This window comes from Eutrigla gurnardus (genome assembly GCF_963514095.1).
Source record: "Eutrigla gurnardus genome assembly, chromosome: 1".
Taxonomy (NCBI): Eukaryota; Metazoa; Chordata; class Actinopteri; order Perciformes; family Triglidae; genus Eutrigla; species Eutrigla gurnardus.
This window is the reverse complement of record NC_139915.1, coordinates 28,936,698-28,953,825: the sequence shown is the minus strand read 5'-3', so window position 1 is coordinate 28,953,825 and position 17,128 is coordinate 28,936,698. Positions and strand designations below refer to the sequence as shown.

The window sequence follows — 17,128 nt, the reverse complement described above, 5'->3', positions numbered from 1 at the left end:
GTAGTTTTCAGACACAATATTCCTATTTAAATACATCAGGAATCCCTTTTGACCAGGTGCAATGATTACATTATGTGTCACAATTAACCAAGTGAAATTAATTATTTGTTTGCTGCAATAAAATACATTTGCAAATTATTCCAACTTCATGGTTTATGCAAAGAAACATGTTAAAGATGAAGCATGGAATATGTTTTATTTCTTACGGTATTTTGAGACTAAAATGATAATCCCCTAAAATGTCACTGCCTAACTATGATAGTTAAATGTTCAATTTATATTTGATATAATTTTATATCTGGTGTGGTTGAATGCTTTGCTTCAGAATGTCTCTGAGAGATGATGAAGAAAACACTTAACGTCACAACCTTTATTTCTTAATTTACCTTTTATTTGTTGCCGTTTTTAAGATGTAAACAGAACGTTACAGTCTCGTCTGCTTGTGTGGCTGATTTCATCAGATATTTGGCTCCTATAACTGGCAAAGAAATCACACCAGTGACATCTGCTGAAGGTGCAGCCTGGTCCATAATAACTCCGTAACACCACCGACCCCCTACTGTTATAATATTTATCCCGGATTGCTGATCGCAATATTTCAAAACCAGAGCATTTTGTAGAAACAATGAAACCACCTGCTGCAGATTTTGTGACATCACTTCAAATAAGCTGCAAACTGTAAATAAATATGACGGAGAACAACCGGAGCTCCGATTAACACTAAAGGATTTGTTTGTCCTCCACACAGTACGTCATTTGTTTTTCTGCTCTGGTGATTTAAGACTTACTTATAAATATCGTTGACTATGGGAGTAACTGCATCCTTTATTGAAGTAAAAGTACCTATAAATAAAAAAGTAAAGTGAAAAATACAAGTGCTGCATTTTTACAAAATACAAAAAAGTATTAATTCTGAGGGAAACAAACCTGGAACAGATAATTATAGATTACATTATTATTATGCATCACCGCTAAAGTCACTGTTGGTGGAGTTTATCTACTTTTGTATACCAGTCATTTACAAATCTACAAATGCATTGACCTCTCTGTGAACAGATGGTACTTAGAGAATAGGAAATCCTCACAAATGTTATTTATGCTAGAAAAAGCAAGGGTCCTTAAACCTATTCTTGTGGAACGCCATTCTCAAGAGTGACTGAATCACACGTGACATCGCCATGTTTAACAATCTATGAACAATCAGATCTCTGGTTTAACAATGTGTTGTTAAACTCATAATGGTACATACCCTGATACCAAGGATTAGTTGTCGGTCGGTGCATCATTGTATGAGAGACGGTTGTGTAATATGTTGTCTCACTTTCCCACAACCTCTAACTGCAGATGGTGAAACCGACATGTGACTGTTATCCTTGTTATTATTAATTTGACCACTTCTTCTTTCTTGTGAGGTTTAGTTGGCTGTTGTTATATATATATGATCAAACTTTATACAACAATAGTACTTTGTTTCAAGAGGTGTCAAAAGTACAGAATACTCAAGTAGAAGTAGAGATATTTGTGTTCAAAAAGACTAATTCAGTACTAATTCAATGTATTTAGTCAATAAAAGTGAAAAGTACAGGCTCTGAAATGTACTCAAAGTATAAAGCAAAAAGTATCCCTATGAAGGACATTTCTACTGGCAAGTTTAAATGAATCTCCCTTCATATTAATAAGAAAAACATGAATAATTAATTCCCCTCAAATGCTAAAACTAAAGTAACAAGCCTGTTTTGAAAATGTAAGAAGTAGAAAGTACAGATATGTACAAGTATTTGTACTTTGTTACTTCGCACCACTGTTAGTTTCTCCCTCAGATTCAAATGGAATACATGACTGACTATAGATGAATTAATGTACAAAAATATATATATTTTTTTAAGATTTAATGGAAAAGAATGACAGATAAGAAAATAAACTTTCATTGTAAATAGTCCTGATATTCTTATGTTCAGTTAGTAGTGATGCTGATTGGTCTGATATTCAATCATTTTCTATTATGTTGGAAAACAAAATCATCATCAGCATCATCAGATCAAATGGAGTATTTGCTGCCATCTAGTGGTCAGGTTATGAATCTCCACCACAGATTAAATAACGACAAAATCTGAATAATGACGTGGAAATGTGACCTTATCTCATGTAAAATAATGTGCAAATGTAATAAATCTAATAGTTCTGTGGACATGGACATGAAAAATGCACTTTTCAAAAACTGAGCGACTTCATTCCTGTTGCTCGGCCGTCTTCTTGAGGCGGCGTTGCAGCAGGTGCACAAACACAGCAACATTCACGAGGAACTGGATGGAGCCTATGGAGGAAATGCCGTAGTTCACATACAGGAAGCCGCCAGCAGTCGGTCCGACCGTGCGAAGCAGAGACTGGACGGACGCACACAGTCCCATCATCGTGCCTGAGGACGAGAACCAACGGGTTCAATGCACAGTTGGATTTAGGTACTATTGCATGGTTATGCTTTTTTTTTATGCATTCACACGTCACACACGTAGAAACGCAGGAGGACTTCACCTGTGTCGGAGGACGGCACGCTCTTGGTGAGCAAAGTGTCTGTGATGACGTTAAACATACTGAGAGAAAACATCATGGGGACGACGGTGAGGCAGAAATGGAACACATTCTGCATGTAAGCCTGCAGAGAGAGGGACATATTCAAATAAAAAAATAGGACAAAAGTATATTCTGTATGCCACCTGAGCCTAAATAATGAGTTATTGCAGTTGTGGAAACATAAAAATATGTATTTTCATTGTTGTGAAAAGGAGAAATGTAAGAAGAAATCAAAATGCTGTTCAGTCTATTGGATGGATTTGGAAAGAAATATAAATTGAAGGAAGTAAAGAATTTAAAAAGAAACAAAAAATTATTCATAAAAAACAAGGAAAAATAGAAAAGTAAAGAAAGTATTTTTTTTCATCAAGCTGAAACAAAGCTGTTTTTCAGATATCCTGAAAAAATGGTCCAGTACTGTACTTTAAACACTCCCACAAAGGTGTGTGTGTGTGTGTGTGTGTGTGTGTGTGTGTGTGTGTGTGTGTGTGTGTTTACCTGAGCCAGTCCCACCAAAGAAGAAACTCCGATGGCCAGAAGCAGCAGCGAGTTCTCAGCGTATCTCCCCGTCATCCGTCCGATCACTCCTCCCTGAACGACCTGAACAAACATCTGGGGTTCACTGACCTCCTCCTGCAGGCTCACGTCGTGAGCTGCAGCACCGCAACACATGAAGCACTGAAATCAGGCTTCAACTCGTCTTGCATTCCGAGCTGCGGGACACTCACCATCGAGGCGATGCCAAAATAAGCCATGAGATAGCCGTTTTCCTCAGGTGTCAGCTTGAAGAAGTCCAAAGCAATGACAGAGAACATCACCTGAAAAATGCCTGATGAAAGAGAACGGCTTTAATTTTCTGTTTTAGATGTAAATCCACTATTTTTCTTCCATGTTCCAGTTTGTGCAGTGGAAACACAATATCTTCAATCCAAATGAATCAGAATCTAAATGCACACATCAGGTTATTATAAACCACCATGTAGATCACTGATTGTCCACATTGTGCAACAAGGAAAATGTATGAATGTGTGTTTTCTGTTGCACAGCAGGACACAGACATAATGTGTTGACTTATGTTGGAACAAAGCGATACATGCATAGAGGTAAATGAATCCTTGTGTGAAACCAAAAGCCTCTTCTCACATGAACTCACCTGACGGCAAACCGGCGACTATCTTCACGAGAAAAGTCCTCTTTACGCCTGGATACTTCATTAGTCTCGTGATCTCTCTCACGCTGAAGATTGACTTGCTTTTGCTCTCACCTGCAGCGAAAAGAAAGAATAAAAACTGATTTACAGTTGACTGGATGTGCAGACTATGCATGTAACACAAGCAAACGTGACTATAGAGGAGGTCTGTAGTTGTAGTCTTAGTTTGAAGCTTTGCAGCTCTGACCAAGCAGCATTATTGAGAGTTGGATCATCAGCACAAAAGATTAACAACTGCATTAGAAAGCATCTGTCATGAAAAGTCAGAGGTACGAGACTGGGTACAAAAGAAAACGTTGATGGAAAATTCAACTACCATTTACCAGGGTGCATTTCAGCAAGAAACCTCCTAGAGCTTAAAGTCTGTTCAATGCCCAGATAAAAGGGAGTGAATGGTGCTCAGAAAACTAGAGACAAGATACAATCAGCAGCTTAAATCACATTTACTTTTGGATTCTGGGTCAATTAAGTGTCTATGGCGCCGCATTTGATAAATCCTCAGACTTATTTTAAAAAGCAACAGCAGCTGAGGCTCATGGGGAATATTTCTCATAAATAATGTTGAAATAATAATGTTTAGTTACATAATCCCTCAAAGCATCAAAAAAAATTAAATAAAACTAATAACGGCTCCTTCCTATTGCCCGTTTTAATTAATTAGGTGTAGCAACTTACTGTCTTTGCTGGTTTTTGCATCTTGAGATTTGGTTGTTTTTGGGATGAACTTTAAAACCAACAGTAAACTGAAGGCGCTCCCCGCAGCACCGACACACGCCGTGAATGTCTCCCTGGGAATTACAAAGTCAAAGCATTTTGGACATTTTATTTACAGGGTAACATTTACAATTCTACACGCATAATACCACTTAAACATGGAAACATTTCAATGTTGACATCATCATTTTCACTTGAAACATATAATTCATATTACATAATAGATTACCAGGCGTGTCACACTACATATTCTGAATTTGCTGACATTTGTAGTCAAATAAGGACGTAGACTTGCTCTCTATCAACAGATAGAACATAGAATGAAACTAACCCAAAGCGTGTGTTAAGATGGCCCCCCAATGTGGAACCAGCTATCATACCGACGGCAAAACACAGACCTATTTTCGATAAAGCATCTGCTCGTTTTTCAGGTTCTGAAAGGTCGGCAACAATCATCTGAGATGCTGAGGACGGAAGAGGGGAGAAGAAATAAATGCAAGAGGAAATACATGTACTATGTGGCGATCCCAGGCAATACTTTCCTACATACAGTAGTATTACATACAGCATTATAGAAAACAAACAATAAAGCATGTAGGCACATCGTTGAAAAGGATTTCAAGAATCAACAATATTCTTGGGAAAAGATTTACATTATTTTGAATTTTTTTGTAATATTATTACTTCAATCTACAAAAAGCCAACAAAGAAAGAAACTGATGAATAAAGCAGGATTGCAGAGGAGTGTTGCTCACCAGGTAGAACATGCATGAAGACTGTGGGGAGTTTGTGGATGAACAGCATGGCGGGATTCTCTGCGACGGCCAGCAGCAAAAAGAAAACAACTGTTGCAGAACATGCCAGAGACAGAGCCGCTCGCGCCCCGAAGATATCTGCAAACCTAAGATAAAAAATAAACTTTAGATTAACCTCCAGTGCTACAGTGCTTTTCCCAACACTGTCTTGTACTTACCTTCCAAACAAAGGACCCCCAATCAGCTGGATTACTCCCACTGTGGTTTGTAAATAACCAAACCATAAGGTGTCGAAGCCTAGCTTCTTTGCCAAATACTAAAGGAAGACATAAAGAAAATACATATTCAAATTTAAACATCACGTGTGTACATGCCACATTTATTATGTAGAAATCAGATATAGTATATACATACAAGCACAAAAAGTAAGAGTATACATCACCCAGAATGGCCCATTTAAGAATATTATAATATATTATTGAACTATAATTATTGATGCATCAGGAGGCCTAGTAGAGATTACACTTAAATATTTGCCTCCAAAATGTAGTGGGGTAGATAACGTAGAAAAGGGAAATACTCTATGGAAGTACAAGTACCTCAATATTGAATGCTACTTAAGTACACTACATGAGTAAATGAAGTGTGTTAGGCAACTTCCCACTGCTTCAGTTAAGGTTTTTTTTGCAGATTATTTACTTAGTAAAAGATCTGTGAACGTCCTCCACCACTGAATGACATTATGTAACATATAGGCCTATAACAATGGAATAAGCCAGTCTGACTGTAATTATGTTTTTGATGACGTCAAAGAAAGTGCATGTTGCTGATCATCATTAAGTAACGGCTACTGTTAACGTGTCGTAACACACACTCTCTTAAACTCGTAATAAAGGCTACAGGGCCTCGACATCAACAATAACACCGGGGTTCCAGGGTTTCCGGAAGCGTTTTCACGTTCACGGCAGGCACGGAAATCTCAGCTTCGTGCTTCTGAAAAAAAAAAACACTCACGGGGGTAACGGAAAACTGCAAAAACATCCACGTGATATCCAAAGCGGCGATGAGGTAAACGACGTAAATAATTGTCCTCTTCTTTGCTTGCTCTTTGACGTCCGCCTGCGTCGGAGCTGGAGCTCCGGAGGACGTTTCCTCGGCGGGTTCTCCTCTTCCACTCATTTTACCTCTAAACACACACTCGTGCTGTAGCGTTAACGTCCCCGCTGCACACACAGTCAGGTAGCAACTGCGGAAGATTGAAGGTGTCGGTTATCCAGTAAAAGCACCCTTTGACCCGGTTAACTCTCACATAGAGAAGTTATAACATGTTATTGTACTTTGGAACTGGACGGACAGGCGACACGGAGGCGTTACCGGAGTAAGTATAGCCCTGCATGTTAGCTAGCTACGAAAAAACACCGGAACATCTGGACCTGCCCCTCAGTTCAAAATGCCGCCTCCTTCAAATCCCCTGTCCGGAAATACTGAGTGGAAGTAAACGGCACACGGGAGAGGTGATAAAAACGTGATATCTTCCTGTACGTGAACGCCTCCTCATTGAAGTCTGACTGGTGGTGCGGAGGTTAGTTTTCTACGGTGATGCGTCCACAGACTCCTACTGAGTTCGTAATTTGGAGTTCTCTTGCTAAGTTTTATTTCTTATGCGGCACACTGGTTAAAAAAGGGCATTCTTCTCCCTACTTGAAGTAAAATTCTTCTTATCCCTTATTTTGTGTATCGAGAAGTCGCTGAATGTGTTAGCTGTTCGTTTTTTTATTGTTTTCTTATTATTTGGTACATGTTCAGACTAATCTCTCTCTCTCCCTCCCTTCCTCTCTCTCTTTCTCTCTTTCTCTCCGATGATTGATTTGTTGTGAAAATAATCACACAGGTGATATAGCCCATATCTACTACAAACGACAGGTCAGATTTCACAAAGCAGTCTCTTAACGCCCTCTTGTGGTATAATCTGCGGCTAATATCTGGACCCAAACACTTGTTTGGAGTAATTTTTTATTTATTTATTATTTTATCAACAATGCCATTAGAATATTTACCGATTTAATGGCTTAAAATAAAACTAAAGTTTGGGGACTTTTATTTTGAAGCTGCCCAATTAGCGCTTTAGGTTTCTTATTTTGAAATCCCTGAGCGACGTCCCCCACCCGGAAGCATGCTCCCATCATCTGGGGTTGTATTCCACTCTGTTGTCTGTGTGTTTGGGGGACGGGACTGTCAGATGAGCACCTCGGTTTGTCAGTTTGAGTAAAAAAAAAAATCCGATTGTTTCTGGCATGTTTAGATCCGAAGACGTCGAGTTATGATGCAGATCCTCACTCCTCATGTTTACTGGGCTCAGCGGCACGGAGACATTTACCTCCGAGTGGAGCTGAGCGACGCGAAGGTAGGATGAGTCCACAACCTTCCAACTGGCTGCTTTCAGCTTCAGCTCACACGGATAGATATCCTGTATCGTGTAATGTGTTTAAACACCTTCTCCCCTTTTATTATATCGATTATTCGCGTGTAACGTAAGCTAGCTAACACACCTTCAAGCTCGTAGCGACGGCGTTAGCCTAACTAACCGTTGGCTAGCTTAAGTGATGGTGTTCAGTTATAACGTGGCTAAATTTAACCTGTGACGTTTATTTGCGAAGGCTAGTAATAACATAAAAGTAACGCACATTTCCTTGTTTGGAAAGGCATTTATTGATGTTTATCGCCGCCTAAATAACGCTAACGTCAAGCTAACGTGTATTTTATTTTTTAAAGTTTGTTTTTATTAGCTATCCAAATCATGAGCAGCTCAAAGAAACAGTTCGACTGCTTTGTATAGTGTAGCTTTGCAGCTACACTGTATGTTATCAGTATGTTACTGCAACTGCCACATATTAAGCAAATATTTGATAAAAAGAAAATATTCAAGATACCAAGCCCAGCTCTAACAATGTGTGTTATTATTATTATTAGTAGTAGTATTATTATTATGTGAGCGTACTTCACTTTTTAAATGTGTGATAGCATTAGTAACATGTAATACAGGCTGTCTTCCTCCTCCTCCTCTTCCTCCATCCTCGTTCTGCATCTGTCAGACAAGTGTCTTGTGAAATATGCATGACTTTTAATGGTTGTTCCGGGTCTTGTTCAGCCTTTTAAGGAGAATGCCTTAATGATAACCGAGACAGGCGGACACAAGATCTCCTGTCATTTCAACACAATGACAAAAAGAATAAATATACAAAACACTTCCCTGAAAACTGAGAACTTGTCTCGGTAAAATGCAATACAATTCAGTAGCACCACATCAGAGCCTCCAAAATGCCAGTAGAGTTGAAGCAGCGCCTTTTGTAAGTGTATGATTAATTAAAGGGCTGTTGTATCAAACTACATTAGCTTTTAGCCCGGTGTAGTTAACTGGATACGTACTTTAATACCTGAGGTAATGTATCCAAACAATCAAACATGCATTGATCCCACTAGCAGGCGTTATCTGTGGAACAGTTTCTTCTGTCACCATGATGAACAGCTAATATTTATACACCCTGTTAAATTATATATTTCATATCTAATCTTTTCCTGCACCTTTTACACGTTTACAATGTCATTGTCCTGTGTGTGTGTGTGTGTGTGTGTGTGTGTGTGTGTGTGTGTCTGTACATAGTTGTCAAATGTTATGTTTACCTTTTATTCAGTTTGTTATCCTTGTTTAACTTGTATAACTATAGCTATAAACTATAATTTGTTTATTTCTGTGTGTGTATATTGAGAGCGACATAAAGCCGAGTCAAGTTCCTTGTATGTGTTTACACTTACTTGGCCTATAAAACAGATTCAGATTCTGATACGGCATCCTGCCGCTTTAAATACTCCCTAGTTACGTATCTGCTGATGAAAATAGTCCCCATCAAATGCACCTTTGCTCCTATTTGTGTAACGTTTGCAACGAAGAACTACGGTGCTCACTATTTTACATTTTTTAATAATGAATGAAACTACAGTATTTTTTTCTGCTTTGATCTTTTCATGGGATTGTAAAAATAATAATAATAATACAAAATATCACTGTAAGAGCCTTTTTATTTTTTTTGTCTGCTTGATCCTCCCACCACTTGGCGGAGTAGAGCACTCATTGAATATCATATGGATATATTATATGTAACGAGGGATTAAATGCAACTGTGTGTGATTGTTTGTGTTTTTTTTAACTGCAAACATTTTGTGAAGTTAGTATGTTACAGCTTTATTTTGTTTTTGGAGAAACTTGTCCTTTAATTCCCATCGTACCCAATAGTATCGGGTTGCTTGTGATGGCTGCCTTTTTGTGTTTTTCAGAATCTCGACATCAGCTTGCAAGAAAACAACATACTTCAGTTCAGAGGTTGGTGTTTACATTGGTGCATGTAAAGATATAAAATATGTTTATCAGAACAATTCAAGGGAAGTTCATGACATTTCTTTAAGTGAAACATTTTAAAATATTTCACAAACGTGAACATATTTTATAATGTCTGTTATGATAGCAATTTCTGAACGGAACATATTATGAATCCTGTTATAATATAAAAATGTTAATTTTGTTCCACAGCACAGGGCCATGGAGCTAAGGGAGACAATGAATACAAATTCAGTTTGGAGTTCCTGGAACCTGTTCAACCTGAGGTATTGATGTTTTATAAATCTATTACTATTAATTAATTGTATAGAAATGTATTGTTTTTGTATCATTGTGATATGATTTAAATTAACTGCCAGGAAAAAGAAATGACCATTGAATCAATACTGCAGTACTGTATATGAACAACTGCATGATGATGCATCACACTGCTGAGTGAGTGAATTGAGTGCACCAGCTAGAATCACTGCCATCAAGTCAAGGTGAACTCTGATTGAAAAGTGGCTCCCTGCTGAAGAGAGGCCTGATTAGCTGGTACAACACTTCCTGGGATATTTAGTGAATTTATTCTGAGACAAAAGAGCTGCAGCCTTTTTATTCCAGCCCTCACAAAGAGAAGAGAATCGCTATTAATAAGACCAAAGACTGAGTCTGCAATGTTGGTGTTAATAGACTCAAATGTCATTTCACCTGCCAAATGAAAGCAATTACTTAAACAGCCTTCTATCGTTTATAAATAGAGCGAGAATCAAAGCTCTGGCGTCCCAAGTACACTGAATTGCCTCTGTGAAATGTATAATAGGAAGAAAAGTTGCTATTTCTATTTGTCACACATAAAGGCGTCCTTGTGACCACCCACAGTTATTGAAACCAACCTTCTATACATTTATAATACTGTGTTTCAGATCAAACATAAGTCCACCCAGCGTCAGGTGGACATCAAGATCCAGAAGCAGGAGGAGCGCTGGTGGGAGCGGTTGACTCTGCAGGAGAAGAAGCCTCTGTTTTTGGCTCCAGACTTCGACCGCTGGCTGGACGAGTCGGACGCAGAGATGGAGCTTCAGGCTAAGGTAAGAACCTGGAAAAACAAAGTCCGCCCCGATGGAAAACTAAAATGTTATCTGTCATGGAAATGACTTTTGACTGCTAATGCAAACCTCAGTCTGTTGTGAAGGCAAATTACTCCAAACTGTAGTCTTTTTTTGGCTCTGCTCAGTTCCTCATGCCTACAAAGCTTTGCACCGCTCATTGTTCTCTGGTTGTGGAAAGGTCAAATTTCAAATAAGAGTTCTCCTCTTCGCTGGGATGTTAGTGTGAACCTCCCAGAGGGTCAAATGACTGGGGACACCGGTTTGATGACTTTAAATACAAAAAGACTGCGACTAAACTTTCACACCAGGGACTTGGGAAGGTATCAACGTATAATGTGGTGCTGTTAAAATTGCTGCAGCTTGTGAATACACATTTATGAATTTAGAATCTGTGTTTTTTGTAAAAGTATTCCTGGTTAAAGTGAGTTAAACCTTTACATGTTGATCATTGCAGAATGAGAGTCTGATGTTATTTCTTACAGGAGGAGAAGATAAACAAGATCAGTGTGGAGTCAAGAGTTCGTGAAGACCGTGAGTCACACTGAGCTGAAAACTCATAAAAATATATTCAATATTTACTACACGTTTAATGTTGTTGTATTATCCCGGAGCGATGGTTAATCTGAGTGATTTTCTTCTATTCTCTCAGCCTACCTCGGGCTGAAGAAAGGCTACTTGTTTATGTACAACCTTGTGCAGTTCCTGGGATTCTCCTGGATCTTTGTAAACTTGACGGTTCGACTCTTCATTCTTGGTCAAGGTTTGTTAAATAAAAAGCATTTTTATGTCCAGACCGTCTGTCACAGGAAGGAAGAGTTACCGGCGGAGAGTCACCACCCTTCCTCTCTGTGTTCTAACCAAGCGCTTGTACTGTAAATGCACAGTAACAGCATTACTTATCTTCCTACTGACAATTTGGTCAAATTGTTGGTGTTCAGCCAAACAAAGTGTCATCGGTGAGGTAAAACCTGTGACATTAAGATGGGATATTCGTAATTTGATCACATGTAGATGATTAAGTTCTGTTACATGAAAAGACATTTGATGGACGTTTTTAAGGGTGCTTCAATCAGGACTTTTGGGGTCAAAGACCAATCACTGTTTTGTAGTCCTGCCTACATATCTCACATGGCTGCCACCCGTTTTCACTGACACACTGCATGTTTTAGAACTGATAGGCTGCTACTGTTTTCAGTTAATTTCAGCATGCCACAAAAACGGCTGCTTGCAGAGACATGAAACCAGTGTCCCAGTTTATATATTTAGTCCCCTTAATGTCAGTTATTGTTGCACTTTATTCAGTACATCACACAGATCTCTGTAAAAGTGAAAACAATGTCACTCGACAAGAAACAGTAAAAGCAGAATTGGCAGCCTGTCGAGGGATAACCTACATGAACATAAAACGGGTAAATCAAACCATTGTGCTCCTTAACAGCTTTTAGTTTTTATGGACGAAATAATTAATAAATAAAATAATTAGTTTTAGAGTGTTTATGGAATAGAAAAACAGGCAACATAATTGGCAGCACTATGCAGTAAAATAAAACAAACAGGAGGTCCAGAAAAGAGAGAGAGAGCTGTGTTTTTGTCTGAGTAGCTATTCACAGATGAGCTCATTTGAATGGAAACAGGAACACAGCCACGCAGGAGGGATTTGTTTTGTAAATGATGAGCATTATGGATAGTGGCTCATGCAATGTGCTGTTTAATTATGTCTTGTTTTTTTCCACTCGCCCTCCCCAGACTCGTTCTACGATACCTTCCACACCACGGCTGATATGATGTACTTCTGTCAGATGATGGCCGTGCTGGAGGTCATTAATCCCTTGTTGGGTCTGGTTAAGACTGGATTTTTTCCTGCTATGATACAGGTAATACGGGGGAGAGGCGGTCACTTCCAATTTTATTTTATCAAGCGTTATGATGAAAACTTGTCACACATGCACTATAATTGCACTATAATTCTGTCCAAAAGTAACCCTACACCCATACGTCTGTGAATATTCCCAGTCTCTAATCCAGATTTCTTCAATTCTAACTGACTAGTGGCGACGTTAGGTATTACATTTCTTGTTGGATTGAATGATTGAACTGTGAAAGTGGACAATAAATTGAATTAAATGGCAGTCATGGACATTTGTGTCCGCCTAAGTGTGCAACTTTTTAAAGGGATGCACAAGGCTAAAACACCTAATTCCCAAACCATGGGTATTAATCTGCTACTCTAACAGAGTAATCGGAGCATGTGAGGGTTCCCCACTGACTAGGTCATGACCGCTGCTCTGCACTGCGCTGATATGACGGTTCTAGCTGATAACAGCTGTAACAGCTGCATGTCTGCACCGTCTTATTGAGACAGGAAAGCACCTTCCCCAAACTGTTGTTGCATCACCGTGTTGTGTAGCATTCATATTTGACTCTATACTCAAACTATAGTGTGTTTTTCTAAGATTTCTTGCCGTCGTGCTCTGTGATGTTGCAGGTGGCCGGGAGGAACGTCATTCTGTTCGTTATCTTCGGCAGTCTGGAAGAGATGCAGAACAAACCCGTGGTCTTCTTCGTCTTCTACCTGTGGAGCACCATCGAGATCTTCAGGTCCGCTCGGATCTCTTTCCTCCTCCCCAGTGAACATGTATCGTTGCCTGCTTCAACAATCATCTCTCCCTTCTCCACATCAGGTACCCTTTCTACATGCTGGCCTGCATCAGCATAGACTGGAAGCTGTTAACGTGGCTGAGATACAGCCTCTGGATCCCTCTGTACCCGCTGGGGGTTGTGGCTGAAGGTTAGTTCCCAGTTTACTGGCAAAATGTGTGCCTCACTTCAGAAAAAACTGCTCTTGTGCCCTTTGAGGTGAAAATGTCAAAAACTGCCATGAAATTATCAATGTTATTTGACCAATTCCAGTTCAGTCCCATTCCAGTCCTGACCGTAGCTACCATAAATACCATATATTCATTCACTTTATGAATTATAATGCAGGTTCACTTCCATAATGCCACTGTTTTTTTTTTTTATTTAAAAATGTATATATATTTTTCATTCATTCTAATCTGTCAGTTCAGTGAATAGTTTTTACCTTTTCCCACCAAATTGAGCCATTTCCTCATGTTAATAAACACAAAATATATGTAATATATAGATATAGATATAGATATAGTAAAGTATATGCATCAACACTGACATATCCCAGATGATTAAAAGGAAAAAAACATCTCAGCATATATACAGAAAATAATTCAATTTGTGAGTTTTTTTTTTCCTAAAGCAGCAAATAAATGAATATTTGGGGTTATGATCACGACTTAAGTATAACTGAAGAAAGGCAGCAAAAGTGAAAAATAATTGTAATGTTTATTATTTTTATAGGAGTTTTAGGAAGGGGATGTTTGTGCTCCAAGGTGTGGTAGTGTTTATGGGTTTTATGAGTCTGTATTTTGGTTACACTGTTCTTATAGACTTACTATGAGCGCTGAGGGTGAACTTCCAAAACATGAAGAAAATAAAAGTGTATACCATAAATAAAAATGATTGAAAGAATTTGAAAAGCCAAAAATGTACCGAGAGAGGCACCAAAGTCTGAGAGCGTCCTATGAAGTGTTGACAGTGTGTCGTGTTCTGTCTTTCCAGCGGTGGCTGTGATCCAGTCTCTGTCCATCTTTGATGAGACGCGTCTGTTCAGCTTCCCCCTTCCTGCGCTGCTGGGACACTCGTTGAGCTTCTCCTACACTCTGCAGCTCTACCTGGTCCTCATGTTCCTGGGTGAGACATCCATTCACACACTGCCGGCCCCCAGCCAACCAAAAGGAACATCCAGCCAGCATGTCTGTTTTCATGGTCTCAGCTCGTTGTTCCCTTTCATTTTTACTGGGATTAAGAATGAATTCAGCTTAGAAGAAGAATTTTGGAAAATCAAAGTGTATGTGTTTTTTTGACTAAATGCACTTTAACAAGGGTATATTATGTAGCGTTTAGTTAGTTTAATTAAAGAGATAGTGCATATAAATCTGACTGTATTTTGGACACCAATGATTTCATTGGATTTTCATCACACGTCTCTGGAAATGCAGCGCTTCTGGAGGAATTGAGGCATCTTTTGAATAGTGCTGTATGTTGGTCTCCAGTGAAAGCAAAATGATGAGCTTAAAGTAATACTGACACACTTTCTTCTCCTCCACAGGACTCTTCATCAACTTCCGCCACTTGTACAAGCAGAGGAGGAGACGCTACCGCTCCAGGAAAAGGAAAGTCCACTAACTCGTCACTTTGTTCCAAACGACCTGAACTGCCGTCCACTAAGAGATAAAGCAGCTGTTTTCTTTTCCTCTAATTGCCTTTCCTCATCTTCCTACACACACACACACACACACACACACACACACACTACTACCACTACTACTGGTCACCTTATCCCTCCACTGGGTGAACTGTGAACCCTCTTCAGACCAAATCCTGTAAATCCTACCGTACCAGCTCGACACCTCGCTGTTGAACGAGGCGGGTCGCCTGAAAACACTGTGCCGGTCCATCCAGTGCTTTTCTATTACCATGTTTATTCTCTGTCCTTGTCTGCAGTCATAGAAATATTTGGTTGATTTTAGGAACATACAGGAATAATTTATAGTTGGAGATAATGTGGTTTAGGAAAACGGTTTCTGCGTTTAAAAACTTCCTGCGACAGATCCTCCTTTTTGTTTTTAATTCATATCTTTTACATGACTTAGAAAATGAAGGTCTTTGTTGGTTCAGAAATAATACCGTTACCCTCAAAACATGTTTTAATGGACTTTTAACCAGTTTGTTACAAATCTAGTTGGTTGTTGTTGTTGCATGTTCATGCAAATGAAAGCCAAAACAGTTTTGATACTCTGTGGTGGTGTGTTCAAGAATACTTCTACTATTTTATATGGAAGAGACAGACAAAATATCATATCTCACATCTCCCTGAAGTTCATGTTTGCTTGTTTCATTCAGGGATTTAATGCGTTAAAAACGTGTTAATTCCACAAATGAATCATTGGCCTTCGTGTTGACAGCCCTCGTTACAACACCACGTTTATGGTTCCTAGATTATTTCACATGAAAACACAGTGGCTCTTAACTATAAACTGTCAGTTTTTAGTTAAATAGTTTATTATGGACAGACACAATCCTTCTCAGGGCCTTAACAATAGATTTCCTGGTAATCTGCGACACGATTCTGCTTACATCTCATGACCTACAAATATTTTTTGCCCTTCGACGTCCAAACTCTTTTCTCGTTAACGGTTCAGGACGGAAATGGCTCAAAATAATGTCACTTTAACTGTGAATTCAGTGAAATACTGCAACATCATTAGTCTGTGATGCTTTACAGCAGAGGACAGAACGGGGATGATGGAGGCGACATGATTCAAGTTCCCATTTCAGGGTATTCAGTCACATCTGTGTGATTTGCCTTTTGAAATTGTAGCTTTTACCTCACTTGTACTGTAATGCTAACTCCACGAGAACATGTCAGGACCGTCTGCACCTCCAGGGTTCAGAGTTCACTGCTTCAAGGCCACCATGTTAGATGTGTTAAAAAAAAAAAAAAACACACAAAATGAAAAACTTTCAAATTTCTGCAGAGATCGTCTCATTTTTCCACAAAACAAAAACTTCATCATAAAAACTCTACTCATTGTTTTTGTTTGAACCGGCCATGTTTTGTTCGGTAAGAACGGACATTTCGAATTTTAAAACATCCCATTCAGTAAATTTTTTTTTTTTTTTTTTTTTTTTTTAAATAATCCGAATTTAGGGGATACATCCAGGATTTAAAATAATAATAATAATTAGCTTCCGTTCTGCAGCTTTAAACAATGGACAGATTTAACTTAACAAACATCATGCAAGTTTTATTTAGAATCTTTGATTTGATGCTCTATCCATTTGGAGCCATTACTGTAAACTTGTACTGTGAAAGATAATTATTAATAATGTTCTCATTATGTTCTCCACTGACTGCACTCACACGCGTTCTTTAATTTCTTTTGGCCTTTCCTAATTGTTCCAAACGTTTCTTTATTTGTTTTATATTTATTTGTTTACTGAAGTTCTTGATTTGAATGTGTTTGTTTCAGATTGATTTCTCTGAAGTTGTCTTTTGGGTAGGATGTGTAGTGGACATACAGCTTGATTTAGACATTCTGCATTTCCTGTTAGGCAGACACATTCAGACTTGATTGTAACACTAAATCATGGTTTCCTGACAAAAATAAACATCAGAGTTCCTATTTTGGAGGTGGGTGTTATTTTCTTTAAGATCAATTACTTTTGTGGAATGTCAAATGTTTTAAAGATACATATATTTTTAGCCTTTTGCCTTTTTGTTAGTGAGTGGAACTGCAGACAGAAATAAGACATGAAA

The 17,128-nt window shown here is 38.7% G+C and overlaps 2 protein-coding genes across 2 annotated transcripts; one reads left to right on the top strand and one right to left on the bottom strand.

Annotated features, from left to right (window-relative positions):
- Positions 1–397: 397 nt before the first annotated feature.
- slc67a1 (solute carrier family 67 member 1) lies at positions 398–6,729 on the bottom strand. The gene is made up of 10 exons (XM_084008753.1): positions 6,265–6,729; positions 5,469–5,566; positions 5,251–5,396; positions 4,827–4,959; positions 4,457–4,569; positions 3,725–3,835; positions 3,300–3,400; positions 3,070–3,171; positions 2,533–2,653; positions 398–2,416 (listed from the first exon to the last, which is right to left on the bottom strand). The coding sequence occupies exons 1-10, from the start codon at positions 6,427–6,429 to the stop codon at positions 2,229–2,231; spliced, it is 1,278 nt and encodes a 425-aa protein (XP_083864879.1). The 5' UTR covers positions 6,430–6,729; the 3' UTR covers positions 398–2,228.
- A 708-nt stretch (positions 6,730–7,437) lies between these two features.
- LOC311014079 (very-long-chain (3R)-3-hydroxyacyl-CoA dehydratase-like) lies at positions 7,438–16,994 on the top strand. Its single transcript, XM_084010455.1, has 11 exons — positions 7,438–7,654; positions 9,583–9,628; positions 9,836–9,909; positions 10,549–10,713; positions 11,217–11,265; positions 11,384–11,494; positions 12,481–12,608; positions 13,220–13,332; positions 13,416–13,522; positions 14,368–14,499; positions 14,918–16,994. The coding sequence occupies exons 1-11, from the start codon at positions 7,571–7,573 to the stop codon at positions 14,992–14,994; spliced, it is 1,086 nt and encodes a 361-aa protein (XP_083866581.1). The 5' UTR covers positions 7,438–7,570; the 3' UTR covers positions 14,995–16,994.
- The last annotated feature ends 134 nt before the right edge of the window (positions 16,995–17,128 follow it).